Source organism: Salvelinus namaycush, chromosome 27 (assembly GCF_016432855.1).
Source record: "Salvelinus namaycush isolate Seneca chromosome 27, SaNama_1.0, whole genome shotgun sequence".
Classification (NCBI taxonomy): domain Eukaryota; kingdom Metazoa; phylum Chordata; class Actinopteri; order Salmoniformes; family Salmonidae; genus Salvelinus; species Salvelinus namaycush.
In genome coordinates, this window is record NC_052333.1 from 2,701,256 (window position 1) to 2,721,665 (window position 20,410).

At 41.8% G+C, this 20,410-nt stretch overlaps 1 protein-coding gene across 1 annotated transcript in view; it reads left to right on the forward strand.

Moving 5' to 3' along the window:
• The window catches only part of txlna (taxilin alpha), a 26,537-nt gene extending 6,197 nt beyond the window's left edge, over positions 1–20,340 (forward strand). Inside the window, exons 3-12 of the mRNA XM_038965980.1 lie at positions 9,531–9,953; positions 10,246–10,337; positions 11,190–11,360; positions 14,642–14,707; positions 14,986–15,114; positions 15,712–15,831; positions 16,564–16,638; positions 16,776–16,868; positions 16,958–17,053; positions 17,491–20,340. Coding sequence (XP_038821908.1) covers positions 9,531–9,953; positions 10,246–10,337; positions 11,190–11,360; positions 14,642–14,707; positions 14,986–15,114; positions 15,712–15,831; positions 16,564–16,638; positions 16,776–16,868; positions 16,958–17,053; positions 17,491–17,802 — 1,577 coding nt within the window. The 3' untranslated portion in view covers positions 17,803–20,340. The remainder of the gene's footprint in view (positions 1–9,530; positions 9,954–10,245; positions 10,338–11,189; positions 11,361–14,641; positions 14,708–14,985; positions 15,115–15,711; positions 15,832–16,563; positions 16,639–16,775; positions 16,869–16,957; positions 17,054–17,490) is intronic.
• Positions 20,341–20,410: the final 70 nt, after the last annotated feature.

The window sequence follows — 20,410 nt, forward strand, 5'->3', positions numbered from 1 at the left end:
TCCACCATCTGAAATAGGGTCTGAATTAATAACTGTTATAAGTCTACCACCATCGAATGGTTATGGGTCTGAATTAATAACTGCTATATGTCATACACCATCTGAATGGTTATGGGTCTGAATAAATAACTGCTATAGCTACCACCATCTGAATGGTATGGGTCTGATAAATATAAAACTGCTATAAGTCTACACCATCTGAAATGGTTAGGGTCTGAATAAATAACTGCTATAGCCTACCACCATCTGAATTGGTTTGGGTCCTGAATAATAAACTGCTATAGCCTACCACCATCTGAATGGTTAGGGTCTGAATAAATAACTGCTATAGTTCCACCATCTGAGGTATGGGTTCTGAATAAATAACTGTCTAGCCTACCACCATCTTGATGGGTCTGAATAATAAATGCTATAGCCTACCACCATCTGATTGTATGGGTCTGAATTAATAAAATGCTATGAGCCTCCACCATCTGAATGGTTACTGGGTCTGGAATTAATAACTGCTATAGCCTACCACCATTGAATGGTTATGGTCGAATTATAACTGCTATAGTCTACCGCCATCTGAATGGGGGTATGGAGATAATAATCTGCCTATAGTTAACCACCATCTGATGGGTCTAGAATTAATAACTGCTATAGCTACCCACCATCTGAATGGTTAGGTCTGAAATTAATACTGCTATAGCCTACCACCATCTGAATGGTATGGGTCTGAATTAATAACTGCTATGTCTACCACCATCTGAAATGGTTATGGGTCTGATAATCATTACGTCTATAGTCTACCACCATCTGAATGGTTATGGGTCTGAATTAATAACTGCTATAGCTACCCAACCATCTGAATGGTTAGTCGAATTAATAACTGCTATAGCTACCACCATCTGAATGGGGTCTGAATAATAAACTGCTATAGCTACCACCATCTGAAGGTTATGGGTCTGAATTAATAAAAACTGCTATAGCCTACCACCATCTGAATGGTTTATGGGTCTGAAATTAATAACTGCTATAAGCTACCACCATCTGAATGGTATGGGCTGAATTACATACTGCTATAGTCTACCGCCATCTGAATGGGTCTGAATAATAACTGCTATAGCCTACCACCATCTGAATGGTCTGAATTAAAATAACTGCTATAGCCTACACCATCTGAATGGTTATGGGTCTGAATTAATAACTGCTATAGTCTACCACCATCTTAATGGGGTCTGAATTAATAAAAACTTGCTATAGCCTACCACCATCTGAATGGGTCTGAATAAATATACTGCTATAGCCTACCACCATCTGAATGGTTATGGGTCTGAATAATAACGCTATAGTCTACCACAATCTGAATGTTATGGGTCTGATAATAAAATTCGCTATAGGTCTACCGCACCATCTGAATGGGTTGATTAATAAAACTGCTATAGCTACACACCACTGAATGGTTTGAATTAATAATAACTTGCTATAGCCTACCACCATTGAATGGTTATGTGTCTGATTAATAACTGCTATAGCTCACCTCTGAATGGGTCTGAATAAATAAACCTTGGCTATCTAAGCCTACCACCATCTGATGGTTATGGGTCTGAAAATAAAAAATAACGCTATAGGACCTCTACCACCATCTGAATGGTTATGGGTCTGAATTAAATAACTGCTATAGCCTACCACCATCTGAATGTTATGGGTCTGATATAAAACTGCTATAGCCTACCACTATCTGAATGGTCTGAATATAAACTGCTATAGTCTACGCACCATCTGAATGGTTATGGGTCTGAATTATAACTGCTATAGCCTACCACCATCTGAGGAGTTATGGTCTGAATAAATAAATGCTTATAGCCTACCACCTCATCTGAATGGTTTATGGTTCTGAATAAATAACTGCTAAGCCTACCACCATCTGAATTGGGTATGGGTCTGAATAAATAACTGCTATAGTCCTACCACCATCTGAATGGTTATGGGTCTGAATAAATAACTGCTATAGCTACCACCATCTGAATGGTTATGGGTCTGAATATAAAACTGCTATAGTCTACCGCCATCTGAATGGGTGGTCTGAATAAATAACTGCTATTAGTCTACCACCATAGAATGGTTATGGGTCTGAATAAATAACTGCTATAGCCTACCACCATCGTGAATGGTTATGGGTCTGATATAATAAAAACGCTATAGTCTACCACCATCTGAATGGTTTGGGTCTGAATAATAAACTGCTATAGTTCTACCCCATCTGAATGTTATGGGTCTGAATAATAACTGCTATATGTCTACCACCATCTGAATGGTATGGGTCTGAAATAAATAAAAAACTGCTATTAGCCTACCCACCATTCTGCACCATCTGAATGGTTATGGGTCTGAATTAATAACTGCTATAGCCTACCACCATCTGAATGGTTATGGGTCTGAATTAATAACTGCTATAGTCTACCACCATCTGAATGGGTCTGAATTAATAACTGCTATAGTCTACCACCATCTGAATGGTTATGGGTCTGAATTAATAACTGCTATAGCCTACCACCATCTGAATGGTTATGGGTCTGAATTAATAACTGCTATAGCCTACCGCCATCTGAATGGGTCTGAATTAATAACTGCTATAGCCTACCACCATCTGAATGGGTCTGAATTAATAACTGCTATAGCCTACCACCATCTGAATGGTTATGGGTCTGAATTAATAACTGCTATAGTCTACCACCATCTGAATGGGTCTGAATAAATAACTGCTATAGTCTACCACCATCTGAATGGTTATGGGTCTGAATAATAACTGCTAGCTATAGCCTACCACCATCTGAATGGTTATGGGTCTGAATTAATAACTGCTATAGCCTACCACCATCTGAATGGTTATGGGTCTGAATTAATAACTGCTATAGTCTACCACCATCTGAATGGGTCTGAATAAATAACTGCTATAGTCTACCGCCATCTGAATGGTTATGGGTCTGAATTAATAACTGCTATAGCCTACCACCATCTGAATGGTTATGGGTCTGAATAAATAACTGCTATAGCCTACCACCATCTGAATGGTTATGGGTCTGAATAAATAACTGCTATAGTCTACCGCCATCTGAATGGTTATGGGTCTGAATAAATAACTGCTATAGTCTACCACCATCTGAATGGTTATGGGTCTGAATAAATAACTGCTATAGCCTACCACCATCTGAATGGTTATGGGTCTGAATTAATAACTGCTATAGTCTACCACCATCTGAATGGTTATGGGTCTGAATAAATAACTGCTATAGCCTACCACCATCTGAATGGTTATGGGTCTGAATAAATAACTGCTATAGCCTACCACCATCTGAATGGTTATGGGTCTGAATAAATAACTGCTATAGTCTACCGCCATCTGAATGGTATGGGTCTGAATAAATAACTGCTATAGCCTACCACCATCTGAATGGTTATGGGTCTGAATAAATAACTGCTATAGTCTACCACCATCTGAATGGTTATGGGTCTGAATTAATAACTGCTATAGTCTACCACCATCTGAATGGTTATGGGTCTGAATAAATAACTGCTATAGCCTACCACCATCTGAATGGTTATGGGTCTGAATAAATAACTGCTATAGTCTACCACCATCTGAATGGTTATGGGTCTGAATTAATAACTGCTATAGCCTACCACCATCTGAATGGTTATGGGTCTGAATTAATAACTGCTATAGCCTACCACCATCTGAATGGTTATGGGTCTGAATTAATAACTGCTATAGTCTACCACCATCTGAATGGGTCTGAATTAATAACTGCTATAGTCTACCACCATCTGAATGGTTATGGGTCTGAATAAATAACTGCTATAGCCTACCACCATCTGAATGGTTATGGGTCTAACTGCTATAGTCTACCACCATCTGAATGGGTCTGAATAAATAACTGCTATAGCCTACCACCATCTGAATGGGTCTGAATAAATAACTGCTATAGTCTACCACCATCTGAATGGGTCTGAATAAATAACTGCTATAGCCTACCACCATCTGAATGGGTCTGAATTAATAACTGCTATAGCCTACCACCATCTGAATGGGTCTGAATTAATAACTGCTATAGCCTACCACCATCTGAATGGGTCTGAATTAATAACTGCTATAGTCTACCACCATCTGAATGGTTATGGGTCTGAATTAATAACTGCTATAGTCTACCACCATCTGAATGGGTCTGAATTAATAACTGCTATAGCCTACCACCATCTGAATGGTTATGGGTCTGAATAAATAACTGCTATAGCCTACCACCATCTGAATGGTTATGGGTCTGAATAAATAACTGCTATAGTCTACCACCATCTGAATGGTTATGGGTCTGAATTAATAACTGCTATAGTCTACCACCATCTGAATGGTTATGGGTCTGAATTAATAACTGCTATAGTCTACCACCATCTGAATGGGTCTGAATTAATAACTGCTATAGTCTACCACCATCTGAATGGTTATGGGTCTGAATTAATAACTGCTATAGTCTACCACCATCTGAATGGTTATGGGTCTGAATAAATAACTGCTATAGTCTACCACCATCTGAATGGGTCTGAATTAATAACTGCTATAGCCTACCACCATCTGAATGGTTATGGGTCTGAATAAATAACTGCTATAGCCTACCACCATCTGCATGGTTATGGGTCTGAATAAATAACTGCTATAGCCTACCACCATCTGAATGGTTATGGGTCTGAATAAATAACTGCTATAGCCTACCACCATCTGAATGGTTATGGGTCTGAATAAATAACTGCTATAGTCTACCACCATCTGAATGGTTATGGGTCTGAATAAATAACTGCTATAGCCTACCACCATCTGAATGGTTATGGGTCTGAATAAATAACTGCTATAGTCTACCACCATCTGAATGGTTATGGGTCTGAATAAATAACTGCTATAGCCTACCACCATCTGAATGGTTATGGGTCTGAATTAATAACTGCTATAGCCTACCACCATCTGAATGGTTATGGGTCTGAATAAATAACTGCTATAGCCTACCACCATCTGAATGGTTATGGGTCTGAATAAATAACTGCTATAGTCTACCACCATCTGAATGGTTATGGGTCTGAATAAATAACTGCTATAGCCTACCACCATCTGAATGGTTATGGGTCTGAATAAATAACTGCTATAGCCTACCACCATCTGAATGGTTATGGGTCTGAATAAATAACTGCTATAGTCTACCACCATCTGAATGGTTATGGGTCTGAATAAATAACTGCTATAGTCTACCACCATCTGAATGGTTATGGGTCTGAATTAATAACTGCTATAGTCTACCACCATCTGAATGGTTATGGGTCTGAATAAATAACTGCTATAGCCTACCACCATCTGAATGGTTATGGGTCTGAATAAATAACTGCTATAGTCTACCACCATCTGAATGGTTATGGGTCTGAATTAATAACTGCTATAGCCTACCACCATCTGAATGGTTATGGGTCTGAATAAATAACTGCTATAGCCTACCACCATCTGAATGGTTATGGGTCTGAATAAATAACTGCTATAGCCTACCACCATCTGAATGGTTATGGGTCTGAATTAATAACTGCTATAGCCTACCACCATCTGAATGGTTATGGGTCTGAATTAATAACTGCTATAGCCTACCACCATCTGAATGGTTATGGGTCTGAATAAATAACTGCTATAGTCTACCACCATCTGAATGGTTATGGGTCTGAATTAATAACTGCTATAGCCTACCACCATCTGAATGGTTATGGGTCTGAATTAATAACTGCTATAGCCTACCACCATCTGAATGGTTATGGGTCTGAATTAATAACTGCTATAGCCTACCACCATCTGAATGGTTATGGGTCTGAATTAATAACTGCTATAGCCTACCACCGTCTGAATTAATAACTGCTATAGCCTACCACCGTCTGAATTAATAACTGCTATAGCGTACCACCATCTGAATGGTTATGGGTCTGAATTAATAACTGCTATAGCCTACCACCATCTGAATGGTTATGGGTCTGAATTAATAACTGCTATAGCCTACCACCATCTGAATGGTTATGGGTCTGAATTAATAACTGCTATAGCCTACCACCATCTGAATGGTTATGGGTCTGAATTAATAACTGCTATAGCCTACCACCATCTGAATGGTTATGGGTCTGAATTAATAACTGCTATAGCCTACCACCATCTGAATGGTTATGGGTCTGAATTAATAACTGTTATAGTCTACCACCATCTGAATGGTTATGGGTCTGAATTAATAACTGTTATAGTCTACCACCATCTGAATGGTTATGGGTCTGAATTAATAACTGCTATAGCCTACCACCATCTGAATGGTTATGGGTCTGAATTAATAACTGTTATAGCCTACCACCATCTGAATGGTTATGGGTCTGAATTAATAACTGTTATAGCCTACCACCATCTGAATGGTTATGGGTCTGAATTAATAACTGTTATAGTCTACCACCATCTGAATGGTTATGGGTCTGAATTAATAACTGTTATAGCCTACCACCATCTGAATGGTTATGGGTCTGAATTAATAACTGTTATAGCCTACCACCATCTGAATGGGTCTGAATTAATAACTGTTATAGCCTACCACCATCTGAATGGGTCTGAATTAATAACTGTTATAGCCTACCACCATCTGAATGGGTCTGAATTAATAATTGTTATAGCCTACCACCATCTGAATGGGTCTGAATTAATAACTGCTATAGCCTACCACCATCTGAATGGTTATGGGTCTGAATGAATAACTGTTATAGTCTACCACCATCTGAATGGGTCTGAATTAATAACTGTTATAGCCTCCCACCATCTGAATGGGTCTGAATTAATAACTGTTATAGCCTACCACCATCTGAATGGGTCTGAATTAATAACTGTTATAGTCTACCACCATCTGAATGGTTATGGGTCTGAATTAATAACTGCTATAGTCTACCACCATCTGAATGGGTCTGAATTAATAACTGTTATAGCCTACCACCATCTGAATGGTTATGGGTCTGAATTAATAACTGCTATAGTCTACCACCATCTGAATGGTTATGGGTCTGAATTAATAACTGCTATAGTCTACCACCATCTGAATGGGTCTGAATTAATAACTGTTATAGCCTACCACCATCTGAATGGGTCTGAATTAATAACTGTTATAGCCTACCACCATCTGAATGGTTATGGGTCTGAATTAATAACTGTTATAGCCTACCACCATCTGAATGGTTATGGGTCTGAATTAATAACTGCTATAGCCTACCGCCATCTGAATGGGTCTGAATTAATAACTGTTATAGCGTACCACCATCTGAATGGGTCTGAATTAATAACTGCTATAGCCTACCACCATCTGAATGGGTCTGAATTAATAACTGCTATAGCCTACCACCATCTGAATGGTTATGGGTCTGAATTAATAACTGTTATAGCCTACCACCATCTGAATGGGTCTGAATTAATAACTGCTATAGCCTACCACCATCTGAATGGTTATGGGTCTGAATTAATAACTGCTATAGCCTACCACCATCTGAATGGGTCTGAATTAATAACTGTTATAGCCTACCACCATCTGAATGGGTCTGAATTAATAACTGCTATAGCCTACCACCATCTGAATGGGTCTGAATTAATAACTGTTATAGCGTACCACCATCTGAATGGGTCTGAATTAATAACTGCTATAGCCTACCACCATCTGAATGGGTCTGAATTAATAACTGCTATAGCCTACCACCATCTGAATGGTTATGGGTCTGAATTAATAACTGTTATAGCCTACCACCATCTGAATGGGTCTGAATTAATAACTGCTATAGCCTACCACCATCTGAATGGTTATGGGTCTGAATTAATAACTGCTATAGCCTACCACCATCTGAATGGGTCTGAATTAATAACTGTTATAGCCTACCACCATCTGAATGGGTCTGAATTAATAACTGCTATAGCCTACCACCATCTGAATGGGTCTGAATTAATAACTGTTATAGCCTACCACCATCTGAATGGGTCTGAATTAATAACTGCTATAGCCTACCACCATCTGAATGGGTCTGAATTAATAACTGCTATAGCCTACCACCATCTGAATGGGTCTGAATTAATAACTGCTATAGCCTACCACCATCTGAATGGTTATGGGTCTGAATTAATAACTGCTATAGCCTACCACCATCTGAATGGTTATGGGTCTGAATTAATAACTGCTATAGTCTACCACCATCTGAATGGTTATGGGTCTGAATTAATAACTGCTATAGCCTACCACCATCTGAATGGTTATGGGTCTGAATTAATAACTGCTATAGCCTACCACCATCTGAATGGTTATGGGTCTGAATTAATAACTGCTATAGCCTACCACCATCTGAATGGTTATGGGTCTGAATTAATAACTGCTATAGCCTACCACCATCTGAATGGTTATGGGTCTGAATTAATAACTGTTATAGCCTACCACCATCTGAATGGGTCTGAATTAATAACTGCTATAGTCTACCACCATCTGAATGGTTATGGTCTGAATTAATAACTGCTATAGCCTACCACCATCTGAATGGTTATGGGTCTGAATTAATAACTGCTATAGCCTACCACCATCTGAATAAATAACTGTTATAGCCTACCGCGTTTGCTCTTTCAAACTACCTGTGAGTTCTGTTGGCTGCCGTATTTAAGATTCAGCAAACGAGCTTGCGTCCCTCTTCGATTAGTCTTTTGATAGAAGAAACGCTACAAACAATGATTTCCAGCAAGCTATTCTAGTCTAACTTTTCCTGCACGGGACCCCAAGAGATAAGGAAGTTTTTTTTAAGGAGAGGCCAGTGGAGCATAGGTGTGTGTATTGCTCAAGACACAGGGGCTACAGGCTAAGTTACAAGCTTATTTTGCCTAACCCATCATTAATTAACTAAATATAAGGCTAATACTACATTGAATTTATTACCTGAAAGGGGTAGGGTAGGATATATATATGAATTAACAAAAATCTGTATTTTGAATGCTGTTTTAATGATGTTTATGGAGAGAGACTGCGAGAGTGCTCGCAAGGCTGCCTGTCCCTCCACCCGGAGACGGGCTGCCTGTCCCTCCACCCGGAGACGGGCTGCCTGTCCCTCCACCCGGAGACGGGCGGGCTGGCTGTCTGTCCCTCCACCCGGCGCGTTGATGATTCATCATGTGGAGGCCGTAGAGAAGCCAGATTTAGACTTTGCATATCATTTAACGGTTCCATTTCACGCCATGCTGTTCATTTTAAATAATTCTCAGTTATTTATCCTGGGTAAAGGGAGTGATTGGGGTGGTAAATCTCAGTAACCGGGTTCCCACCCTTCAACCCTAGTACACATAAGCAGGACTGCAAAGTATCACAACTATGGCAGCAGCATAGCCATACATTGTGAAGGTGATAATTTAATGCTGCCATACAGCCGGTACACCTTAGCTAGTGTTTTAATAACATATATTTTTCCTTCCCTTCTGTGTCTAGTGGCTGAGGTGTCTGCCGTTCCCAAAACAGCAGAGTCTGCAGCTCTCCCCGCAGTCCCACCTGTAGAAGAGCCTGCTTTCGTCCCAGTCCCAGTCTCTACTATAGCAGACCCTGTCACAGTCTCTACTATAGCAGACCCTGTACCCGTCCCAGTCTCTACTGTAGTGGAGGGGGTGTCGTCTCAGTGTGACATGGCTGAGGAGCTGAGCCGCCAGCTGGAGGACATCCTCAACACCTACTGCCTGGAGGACAACGGGGAGGACGGGGTTAACCTGCCCAACGGCCAATCACACGGCCCTGTGCTCAACGGCCTGGCCAATGAGAAGGAGCTGGACGTGAAGCCAGAGGATGTCAAAGTGAACACCGGCGGGGCGGAGAAGGAGAAAGTAAAGACTCAGGAGAAGAAGAAGGTGAAGGGTCTGGGTAAGGACTGGTTCTGTTGTCTGAAATCAATCCCTAGAGCGTATTCCTAGGTGCTTGTTGTTGATCTGGGTGTAGGTCAGTGGCCTCCAACCCTGCTCCTGAAGAACACTATGGAGCTCTTACCCATCCATATTGATCACTAATATATCTAGCTGTCATCCATCAGATTCCTTTAGTCATACAGGTGGTGGCTAGGGGTTTAGGACTGGACAGCTTCCCCTTGTGTGTTGCTGGGTCCCTGTTGTGATGAGGTGGTGTTGCATTGAATGCCCCCCCCTCGTGTGTGTTGCAGGTAAAGAGATCACCCTGCTGATGCAGACCCTGAATACTCTGAGTACACCAGAGGAGAAACTGGCAGGCCTCTGTAAGAAGTATGCTGATCTGGTAAGTAGTAACTCTCATAAAGACTCTGGTGTGGCTCAAAGGCTGTTAGTTTAGTAAATTCACTTTTTTATTTGTTTGATTTTAGCATGCCAGCAACCCTCTTATATCTAACCTCCATCTGTGTATCAGCCAGAAGTAGTCTGTCTCCTTTGTCTGTCTGTCTATCCTGTCATCATGGGCAGGGCGGCTCAACTTAGGCTGACCTTCCATGTGGGAATGAGTCATGGATTTATTGCTGATTCATGAATGTGTGAGGCAGTGTAGGTCTGTCCTGTGTGTCCATAACATGTGAGGTGTGACTACGTGACAGATTGCAGCCGTGTATGTAACTGATCAAGGGGGTGTATGTGTGACAGGCCTATGTGTTTATAAGTCATTTTCTGGGTGTGGCTGATGGAGGGGAGGGAGCCCAGAGGGCGAGGGAGGCTGGCTGATGGAGGAGATGGAGCCCAGAGGGGGAGGGAGGCTAGCTGATGGAGGGGACGGAGCCCAGAGGGGGAGAGAGGCTGGCTGATGGAGGGGAGGGAGCCCAGAGGGGGAGAGAGGCTGGCTGATGGAGGGGAGGGAGCCCAGAGGGAGAGAGAGGCTGGCTGATGGAGGGGAGGGAGCCCAGAGGGGGAGAGAGGCTGGCTGATGGAGGGTCTTTACTGGACAAGGACATGGCTGACACACCCAGCTTCCCTTGGCAGCCTTGTTTGTTTCCATTTGTCTCATTGTAGCTATTTTATCAATAGCTTTTCATTTAAGTGTACTGGAGTTTTAATACGTTTTTTTTATTTTTTTATTATTAGTTCAACATTTTAATAGTATTTTTTTATAAATTAAATTGTAATTTCTGTGTGTGCTGTTCAGCTGGAGGAGCAGCGGAACAGTCAGAAGCAAATGCGTGTCCTGCAGAAGAAACAGTCTCAGCTGGTGCAGGAGACAGACCACCTGAAGAAGGAACACAGCAAGGCCATCCTGGCACGCAGCAAACTGGAGTCACTCTGTAGGGAGCTGCAGAGACACAACCGCACACTCAAGGTTGGCAGGAATCCCCAACTGGCGGCCCACAGGTTGAATTTGGCCGCTGGTGATATTATTTGGGCCCCCAAATTTTACTGAGCTGAAAAAAATTGTTTTTATTTTGTTGTTGAACATAAGACTGTAAAAACACCAGCAAAGTTTCTAATTTTGGATATCTGTTCCAAAGTATTCCCACGCATAATAGAGATATCTGATCGTATACACATATAAGCAAGGTATTATAGTCAAATATCTGTTTGGGCTTCTTGCATTCAATTTGCAGTCTACAAATTATTCTAAATTATGTTCCCTTGACCATCTGCTCAATAAAAAAATTGACCCTTGGCTGAATCTAGGTAATGATCCCTGAGGTAAAGGATGATGATTGAATCTAGGTAATGATCCCTGAGGTAAAGGATGATGATTGAATCTAGGTAATGATCCCTGAGGTAAAGGATGATGATTGAATCTAGGTAATGATCCCTGAGGTAAAGGATGATGATTGAATCTAGGTAATGATCCCTGAGGTAAAGGATGATGATTGAATCTAGGTAATGATCCCTGAGGTAAAGGATGATGATTGAATCTAGGTAATGATCCCTGAGGTAAAGGATGATGATTGAATCTAGGTAATGATCCCTGAGGTAAAGGATGATGATTGAATCTAGGTAATGATCCCTGAGGTAAAGGATGATGATTGAATCTAGGTAATGATCCCTGAGGTAAAGGATGATGATTGAATCTAGGTAATGATCCCTGAGGTAAAGGATGATGATTGAATCTAGGTAATGATCCCTGAGGTAAAGGATGATGATTGAATCTAGGTAATGATCCCTGAGGTAAAGGATGATGATTGAATCTAGGTAATGATCCCTGAGGTAAAGGATGATGATTGAATCTAGGTAATGATCCCTGAGGTAAAGGATGATGATTGAATCTAGGTAATGATCCCTGAGGTAAAGTATGATGATTGAATCTAGGTAATGATCCCTGAGGTAAAGGATGATGATTGAATCTAGGTAATGATCCCTGAGGTAAAGGATGATGATTGAATCTAGGTAATGATCCCTGAGGTAAAGGATGATGATTGAATCTAGGTAATGATCCCTGAGGTAAAGGATGATGATTGAATCTAGGTAATGATCCCTGAGGTAAAGGATGATGATTGAATCTAGGTAATGATCCCTGAGGTAAAGGATGATGATTGAATCTAGGTAATGATCCCTGAGGTAAAGGATGATGATTGAATCTAGGTAATGATCCCTGAGGTAAAGGATGATGATTGAATCTAGGTAATGATCCCTGAGGTAAAGGATGATGATTGAATCTAGGTAATGATCCCTGAGGTAAAGGATGATGATTGAATCTAGGTAATGATCCCTGAGGTAAAGGATGATGATTGAATCTAGGTAATGATCCCTGAGGTAAAGGATGATGATTGAATCTAGGTAATGATCCCTGAGGTAAAGGATGATGATTGAATCTAGGTAATGATCCCTGAGGTAAAGTATGATGATTGAATCTAGGTAATGATCCCTGAGGTAAAGGATGATGATTGAATCTAGGTAATGATCCCTGAGGTAAAGGATGATGATTGAATCTAGGTAATGATCCCTGAGGTAAAGGATGATGAACTACTGAGCCAAACGGGGCTGAGCTTGAATGTGCTGGCCACCATTATTGTTTTAACACTGCTGGAAAGGACGGGCCAGCACAGTGTGGCGTAAGTCTGTATTCAGGCCAGCACAGTGTGGCGCAAGTCTGTATTCAGGCCAGCACAGTGTGGCGCAAGTCTGTATTCAGGCCAGCACAGTGTGGTGCAAGTCTGTATTCAGGCCAGCACAGTGTGGCGTAAGTCTGTATTCAGGCCAGCACAGTGTGAATCGGTCATAGTTCAGACAGAGAGGGCGGCGCTCACATAGGCCTCCTTTGAGCAGTAAGTCTAAAGCAACCGACTGCAGACAAGTCGGGGGAGGTGCATTTGCGACAGCCGAAAGTTGGACACCAATGTGGTTTTCCAACAAAGGGTCAGATCAACATGGCAGTGTTGCCATTGCTTAAAAAATATTTTCTTGATAATGTCAAAATACACGTCTCCAACCCCCAAATCATAGACTCACAAACTGGAATCATGTTTGTAAATTGTATAATCAATTAGTGATAAAGAGTGTTAAATATCACATTAATTTACACTTCAAAAGTTTGGGGTCACTTAGAAATATTATTGTTTTTGAGAAGAAAAAAGAACTTTTTGTCCATTTAAAATAACATCAAATTGATCCTAAATACAGTGTAGACACTTTTAATGTTGTAAATGACTATTGTAGCTGGACAGGGCTGATTTAATGGAATATCTACATAAACGTACAGAAGGCCATTATCAGCAACCATCACTCCTGTGTTCCAATGACAAGTTGTGTTAGCTAATCCAAGTTTATCATTTTAAAAGGCTAATTGATCATTAGAAAACCCTTTTGCAATTATGTTAGCACAGCTGAAAACTGTCCTGATTTTAAAGAAGCAATAAAACTGGCCTTCTTTAGACTAGTTGAGTATCTGGAGCATCAGCATTTGAGTTCGATTACAGGCTCAAAATGGCCAGAAACAAAGACCTTCTGAAACTCGTCAGTCTGTTCTTGTTATGAGAAATGAAGGCTATTCCATGCGAGAAATTGCCAGGAAACTGCAGATCTCGTACAACGCTGTGTACTACTCCTTTCACAGAACATAGTAAACTGGCTCTAACCAGAATAGAAAGAGGAGTGGGAGGCCCCGGGGCACATCTGAGCAAGAGGACAAGTACATTAGTGTCTAGTTTGAGAAACAGACGCTTCACAAGTCCAACTGGCAGCTTCATTAAATAGTACCCGCAAAACACCAGTCTCAACAGCGAAGAATCAGCCTAATGATTGGTTGACTGTAGAGCCTCCCACTATGCAGGGGATTGGCTGCAGGATTAAGTTGGCGAATAGCAACTGTCGACTACACTGAACTTAATGACTTTTGATCACCATGATATTTGTCAAGTTCATGCAGTCGACGTTATAGGCGCAAGTCTGACAATTTTATCCCCATAAAGCAACACCCCTTGAAAGGCGGTAACCAGTGATGCTCAACGACTTGACAAAAGTGATCTTCTCCAACGCACCCACACATTCCAAAAACTAGAAGATGAGTCTTATCGTTCTCTGGTTGCTAGGACCATATCTTTGTGAACCAAAACGTTTTTTTTTTTAAATATGATTTATGAAGTGAACAACAATGAAGCTGTGCCTTTTTAACCTAACTTGCTCTTGCAGGAGGACGGGACACAGCGTGCACGCGTGGAGGAGGAGAAGAGGAAGGTGGTGACATCACACTTCCAGGTGAGCCACTAGCTGTAAAGAAGGGATGAATCTCTAGTCTTTCCTTGATTTATTGCCACGATCTTCTCCAATCAGTGTTGAGAAGTAGGCCAAGAATCAAGGAAATACTTCTGACTTTCACCCAAGAATTAAACACTTCCTGGTTGTCTATCATGATGTAACATCCTCTAGTTCCTGTGTGTGTGTGTGTGTGTGTGTGTGTGTGTGTGTGTGTGTGTGTGTGTGTGTGTGTGTGTGTGTGTGTGTGTGTGTGTGTGTGTGTGTGTGTGTGTTCTCAGGTGACTCTGAATGACATCCAGGCCCAGATGGAGCAGCATAACGAGAGGAATGCAAGTCTGAGGCTGGAGAACTCTGAGCTGGCAGAGAAGCTCAAGAAACTCATCCAGCAGTATGAACTACGAGAGGAGGTGTGTGTTGGAGTATGGGTTGGAGTGGGGGGAGTATGGGGTGGCGAGTATGGGTTGGCGAGTATGGGTTGGCGTGTGGCGAGTAAGTATGGGTGGGCGTGTGGCGAGTAAGTATGGGTGGGCGTGTGGCGAGTAAGTATGGGTGGGCGTGTAAGTATGGGTGGGCGTGTGGCGAGTGAGTGAGTATGGGTGGGCGTGTGGCGAGTAAGTATGGGTGGGCGTGTGGCGAGTAAGTATGGGTGGGCGTGTGGCGAGTAAGTATGGGTGGGCGTGTGGCGAGTAAGTATGGGTGGGCGTGTGGCGAGTAAGTATGGGTGGGCGTGTAAGTATGGGTGGGCGAGTAAGTATGGGTGGGCGTGTAAGTATGGGTGGGCGTGTAAGTATGGGTGGGCGTGTAAGTATGGGTGGGCGTGTGGCGAGTAAGTATGGGTTTAGAGTGGGGAGAATGGGTTGGAGTGGAGAGTAAGGAGCAGACAGGAGGGCTGCAGCTCTGTGCCAGGAAGGACATGGACATTTACTTGCACAACTAAAGCACACAGGAGGTGCAACTGCATAATGTTCTGGACATGTGAGTATTAACCCCCTGTCCCCTCTCAGCACATTGACAAGGTGTTCAAGCATAAGGACCTGCAGCAACAGTTGGTGGATGCTAAGCTACAACAGGCTCAGGAACTGCTCCTGGAGTCAGAGGACCGCCATCACAGAGAGAAGGACTTTGTGAGTAACAGTAGAATATGGTGGTTTGGTGAAACACTCTAGTCAACATGTTCAACTCAATGACTATATCATGTGGGATTAGAAACTGGGTGGTTCGAGCCCTGACTGCTGATTGGCTGAAAGTATACCACCGGTATGACAAAACATGTATTTTTACTGCTCTAATTACGTTGGTAACCAGTTTATCATTGCAATAAGGCACCTCGGGGGTTTGTGGTATCTCAAATCAAATTGTATTTGTCACATACACATGGTTAGCAGATGTTAATGCGAGTGTAGCGAAATGCTTGTGCTTCTAGTTCCGACAATGCAGTAATAACCAACAAGTAATCTAACCTAACAATTCCACAACTACTACCTTATACACACAAGTGTAAAGGGATAAAGAATATGTACATAAAGATATATGAATGAGTGATGGTACAGAACGGCATAGGCAAGATGCAGTAGATGGTATAGAGTACAGTCTATACATATGAGATGAGTAATGTAGGGTATATAAACATAAAGTGGCATAGTTTAAAGTGGCTAGTGATACATGTATTACATAAAGATGGCAAGATGCAGTAGATGATATAGAGTACAGTATATACATTATATTAAGTGGCATTGTTAACTGGCCAATATACCACGGCTAAGGGTTTTTCTTAGCCACGACGCAACGCCCCCTCGTGCCTTATTGCTTAAATCAAAACCACAACTCTTTATTTTGGTCTCCTGTTGTCTCTCCAGCTGTTGAAGGAAGCGGTCGAGTCTCAGAGGATGTGTGAGCTGATGAAGCAGCAGGAGGTCCATCTCAAACAACAGGTATCTATCTAGAACGCTGTAGGAACAGAGTGGATGCATCTAGCTGTGGTAAACAACCAGCTGGGAAGTTAATGTGGTGAACTGACCTTCCTCTCTTTCCCTGTTTCCCCTCCATCCTCTCCTGTCTGCCCATCCAGCTGTCCTTATACACCGAGAAGTTTGAGGAGTTCCAGACTACTCTGTCCAAGAGCAACGAGGTGTTCACCACCTTCAAGCAGGAGATGGAGAAGGTGAGTGTCTGTCACACATCAACAGAGATCTCAGAAGATGGTCCGTCTTGGTTGTAGTCCGTGGTCATGTGACCTGTGTGTGTCCGTAGATGACGAAGAAGATCAAGAAGCTGGAGAAGGAGACTACCATGTATCGCTCCAGGTGGGAGAGCAGCAACAAGGCCCTGCTGAACATGGCTGAGGAGGTAGGCTGGATTTTACTCACTGAATGGGGATTGTCTATTTGTGTGTGTGTGTGTTTTGTTGGGAGTGTACAAAACATTAGGACCGTTCTTGATACACAAAGGAAACTGTTGAGCGCCAAAATCCCAGCAGCGTTGTAGTTCTTGACACAACCTGGTGCGCCTGGCACCTACAACCATAACCCAGCACTTAAATATTTTGTCTTGCTCATTCACCCTCTGAATGGCACATATACACAATCCATGTCTCAATTGTCTCAAGGCTTAAAAATCCTTCTTCAACCTGTCTCCTCCCCTTCATCTACACTGATTTGAGTTGGATTTAACAAGTGACATCAATAAGGGATCATAGACTGACCAGGTGAAATGTCATGGGGAGAGCAGGTGTTCTTAATGTTTTGTACACTCAGTGTAAGTTTGTGTATCTGTGTCTTCTGTAGAAAACTCTACAGGACCGTGAGTTTGACAGCCTCCAGGGGAAGGTAGGGAAGTTGGAAAAGCTTTGCCGGGCGCTGCAGAACGAACGCAACGAACTCAGCAAGAAGGTTCAGGGCCTGAGCACCGGCCCCGGGGACAACAGCCCAGGGGCTGAATCCCCTTCCCTACCCCCCACAGACTCCCAGGAGCCCAGCCCAGACCCTGACACCACCACCCCTAGCTCTCCAATACCCTGCTCCCACGGCTGCCACTGCGGCCCAGAGTTGGACACTGAGAACCAGGCCTGTGCAGCCAACCTCACTGCCCAGGAATGAGACCTCTTGCCTGGGCAACACCGCTCAGTCTCCCCTTCACCAACCGATTACCAACTACCAGCCTGCAAGCCAAGCCACTATTAATGTGTGGGTCTGTATGATTTCCCCCAGAGTTAAAGTTGTCCCCTAACCATAGATCTAGGATCAGATTCCCTTACGTCCATCTAAAAACCAATAGGGCAGTGCAAGAAAATCTGACCCTGGATCTGTAGTCAGTTAGCAGCTTCTACCTACTCTGGTGCCTCCTGGAGAGTTGAAGGTGATGATGATGGTGGTGTCAATCAGGGAAGATTATTGAAGGTTCTTCATCCTGTGTGTTTTGGTCTTTTTTAATTTTTTTAATTTTCCTTTGAGAACTCTAGTACACAATGTTCATGGAAATCACAGCTTTTATGCGAGGCAAAGCACGCTAAAGAAAGGTCTCATCCCAAATGGCACCCTATTCCCTTTATAGTGCACTACTTTTGACCAGAGCCTATGGCACCCTATTCCCTATATAGTGCACTACTTTTGACCAGAGCCCTGCTGGAATAGGGTGGTATTTGGGACACAGACAAAGTGTTGCTGCTGGCTGCTTAGGAAGGTAGATCAGTAAAGATGTTGGAACAGAAGAGTATTTTGTGTGTGTGTGTTTCCATCGGTCCCTCTTTTTCTTGTGTGTCTGTGTTAGTCAAAGAGGTTAAGATACAGTGAATCTGCAAATGTAGGGCCACAGTTGGACTTGAATTTTAGGATTTATGGCTTTTTTTTCTTGCTTTTTTTTGTTGAAGTTGAGCACACTGAAAGCATGGCTAGCGCATCAGTAGGAATCACCTGACCTTTCCTTCGGTACAGAGAGCAGAGTGTATATATCTAGGTTGGGGATATCTTGCAAAAGGTCACTTTCATTCCATTTTAGACATCCTTGTTTAGGTCCAGAGCATCAAAACACTTAAAGGGATGGTGTAGATATTCTTTATGAGTCTTGCAGAATCGTTGGATCCACACAAAATGCTCTTAGACCAGGGGGTTTATTCACTAAGAACCAACCGGAAGCAAATGGGGCGAAACGAGGAGGGACCTCGCTGAATTTGCCCGATAAGAAAATTGTTTTCATTGCTAAATGTATTCCCCTGCAAAATGTTTCGTTACGGTTTGTACAAATGAATACACCTCAAGATTAGACAAAATCGCCTTGTTCTTTCGTTTGGTTTTGGGTTGCTTCTTTATATCAGGGTTGGGTTTAATTCCGTTCAGTTATCATCAATACTTTTCAAATAGGAAAATTTGGAATTGACCAACTCTGCTTTATATCATACTGTACTTTGGACCTCTATGTTGCAAAGACAGCACAGCAGAGTTTGTACACTGTATTTGTTTGATATAAAAGTAACAGTTGTATATCTAAGGAAGAGTCAAAACACCACTATATATATAAATCTATTTTTTTTTTCTTAATTGATCCTCTTTTTTTTAAGCATTCATTGACCATTTTGATGTTCCTCCTCATTCCCACAATATGCAAGTATCCATTACACACTCGTATTACGTGCTTTTTCAATTTCATTCTACAACATTGGATCCAATGTAAAATGTTGTTTTAACGTTTTCATGCTGGCTGTCTTTGCGAACATGATCATTTATGGTTAAGATGTATAGATTCCACTGAAACGGATATTGAAATGTACTGACAAAGGTGGCTACCCATGATACATTCGCTATTCTGTGTGTGTGTTTTGAGAATGCATATCTCAACAAGATTGTAACTCAACTTGGATAGTTTGGTAGAATCAGGTCAAGTAAAACATGTTTTAAACATATTTCTATGCAACCTTAGCATTGTTATCTAGTTCTGTGTCAGTTTGATTTGAGAAGCTCTTAACTGAGCACGTATTATCAACTCCCTTAGATGTGCACTGGCCTGGGGTGTGTTCACTAGGAACCAAATGTTAGCAAACAGAATACAACGGGGAGGGACCAACCTGAATTTCTCCAATAACTCACATTTTTGTTGCAAAAACCTGAACCTCAGTGGTTAATTGCGAAATTCTTCCTTCTATTTATACTGTGTCACAAAACAACTGCTTCTTTTCTCTGTACTGTGTAGTGTTGACACAACGTGTATATGCTGTGGTGCGGTCAGTGTGTTCCCCATACTCTTTGAAAAAGGAAGACATTTCCGTTTTTATGTTCTGAGTTTTTTTATTTTCACCATCAGAGTAATGTTGGAAGAAGCATGGCTTTATTGCAATGAAAGTACATTAATTATTTCTGTAAGAGTGTATCCATGTTAGCGTCACATGTCTTCCATGTTTTAGTTTGTAGCGTTGGTCTGGCTCTGGGGGCTACCGTTTGAGGAATGCAATACTTTTCTTTATTAGATAATAAAAGTGACTAACTTTCTTGAGCTTCACTTTGTTTTAGAGATTCATCCATGTTGATTTAGAACCCAAGATGGTTTCTCTTATTTTGGGTTTTTCCCCATTTTTTTAATTTTCATGTATTTTTCTTACCCTGTATACTTAATGTCTTGCTAATTAAAATATGTACATGTTGTGATCATTGGTCATTATTTCTACCCACCCTTTGCAAGTACTATGAGACTGTTGACCATTTTTTATATTTAATT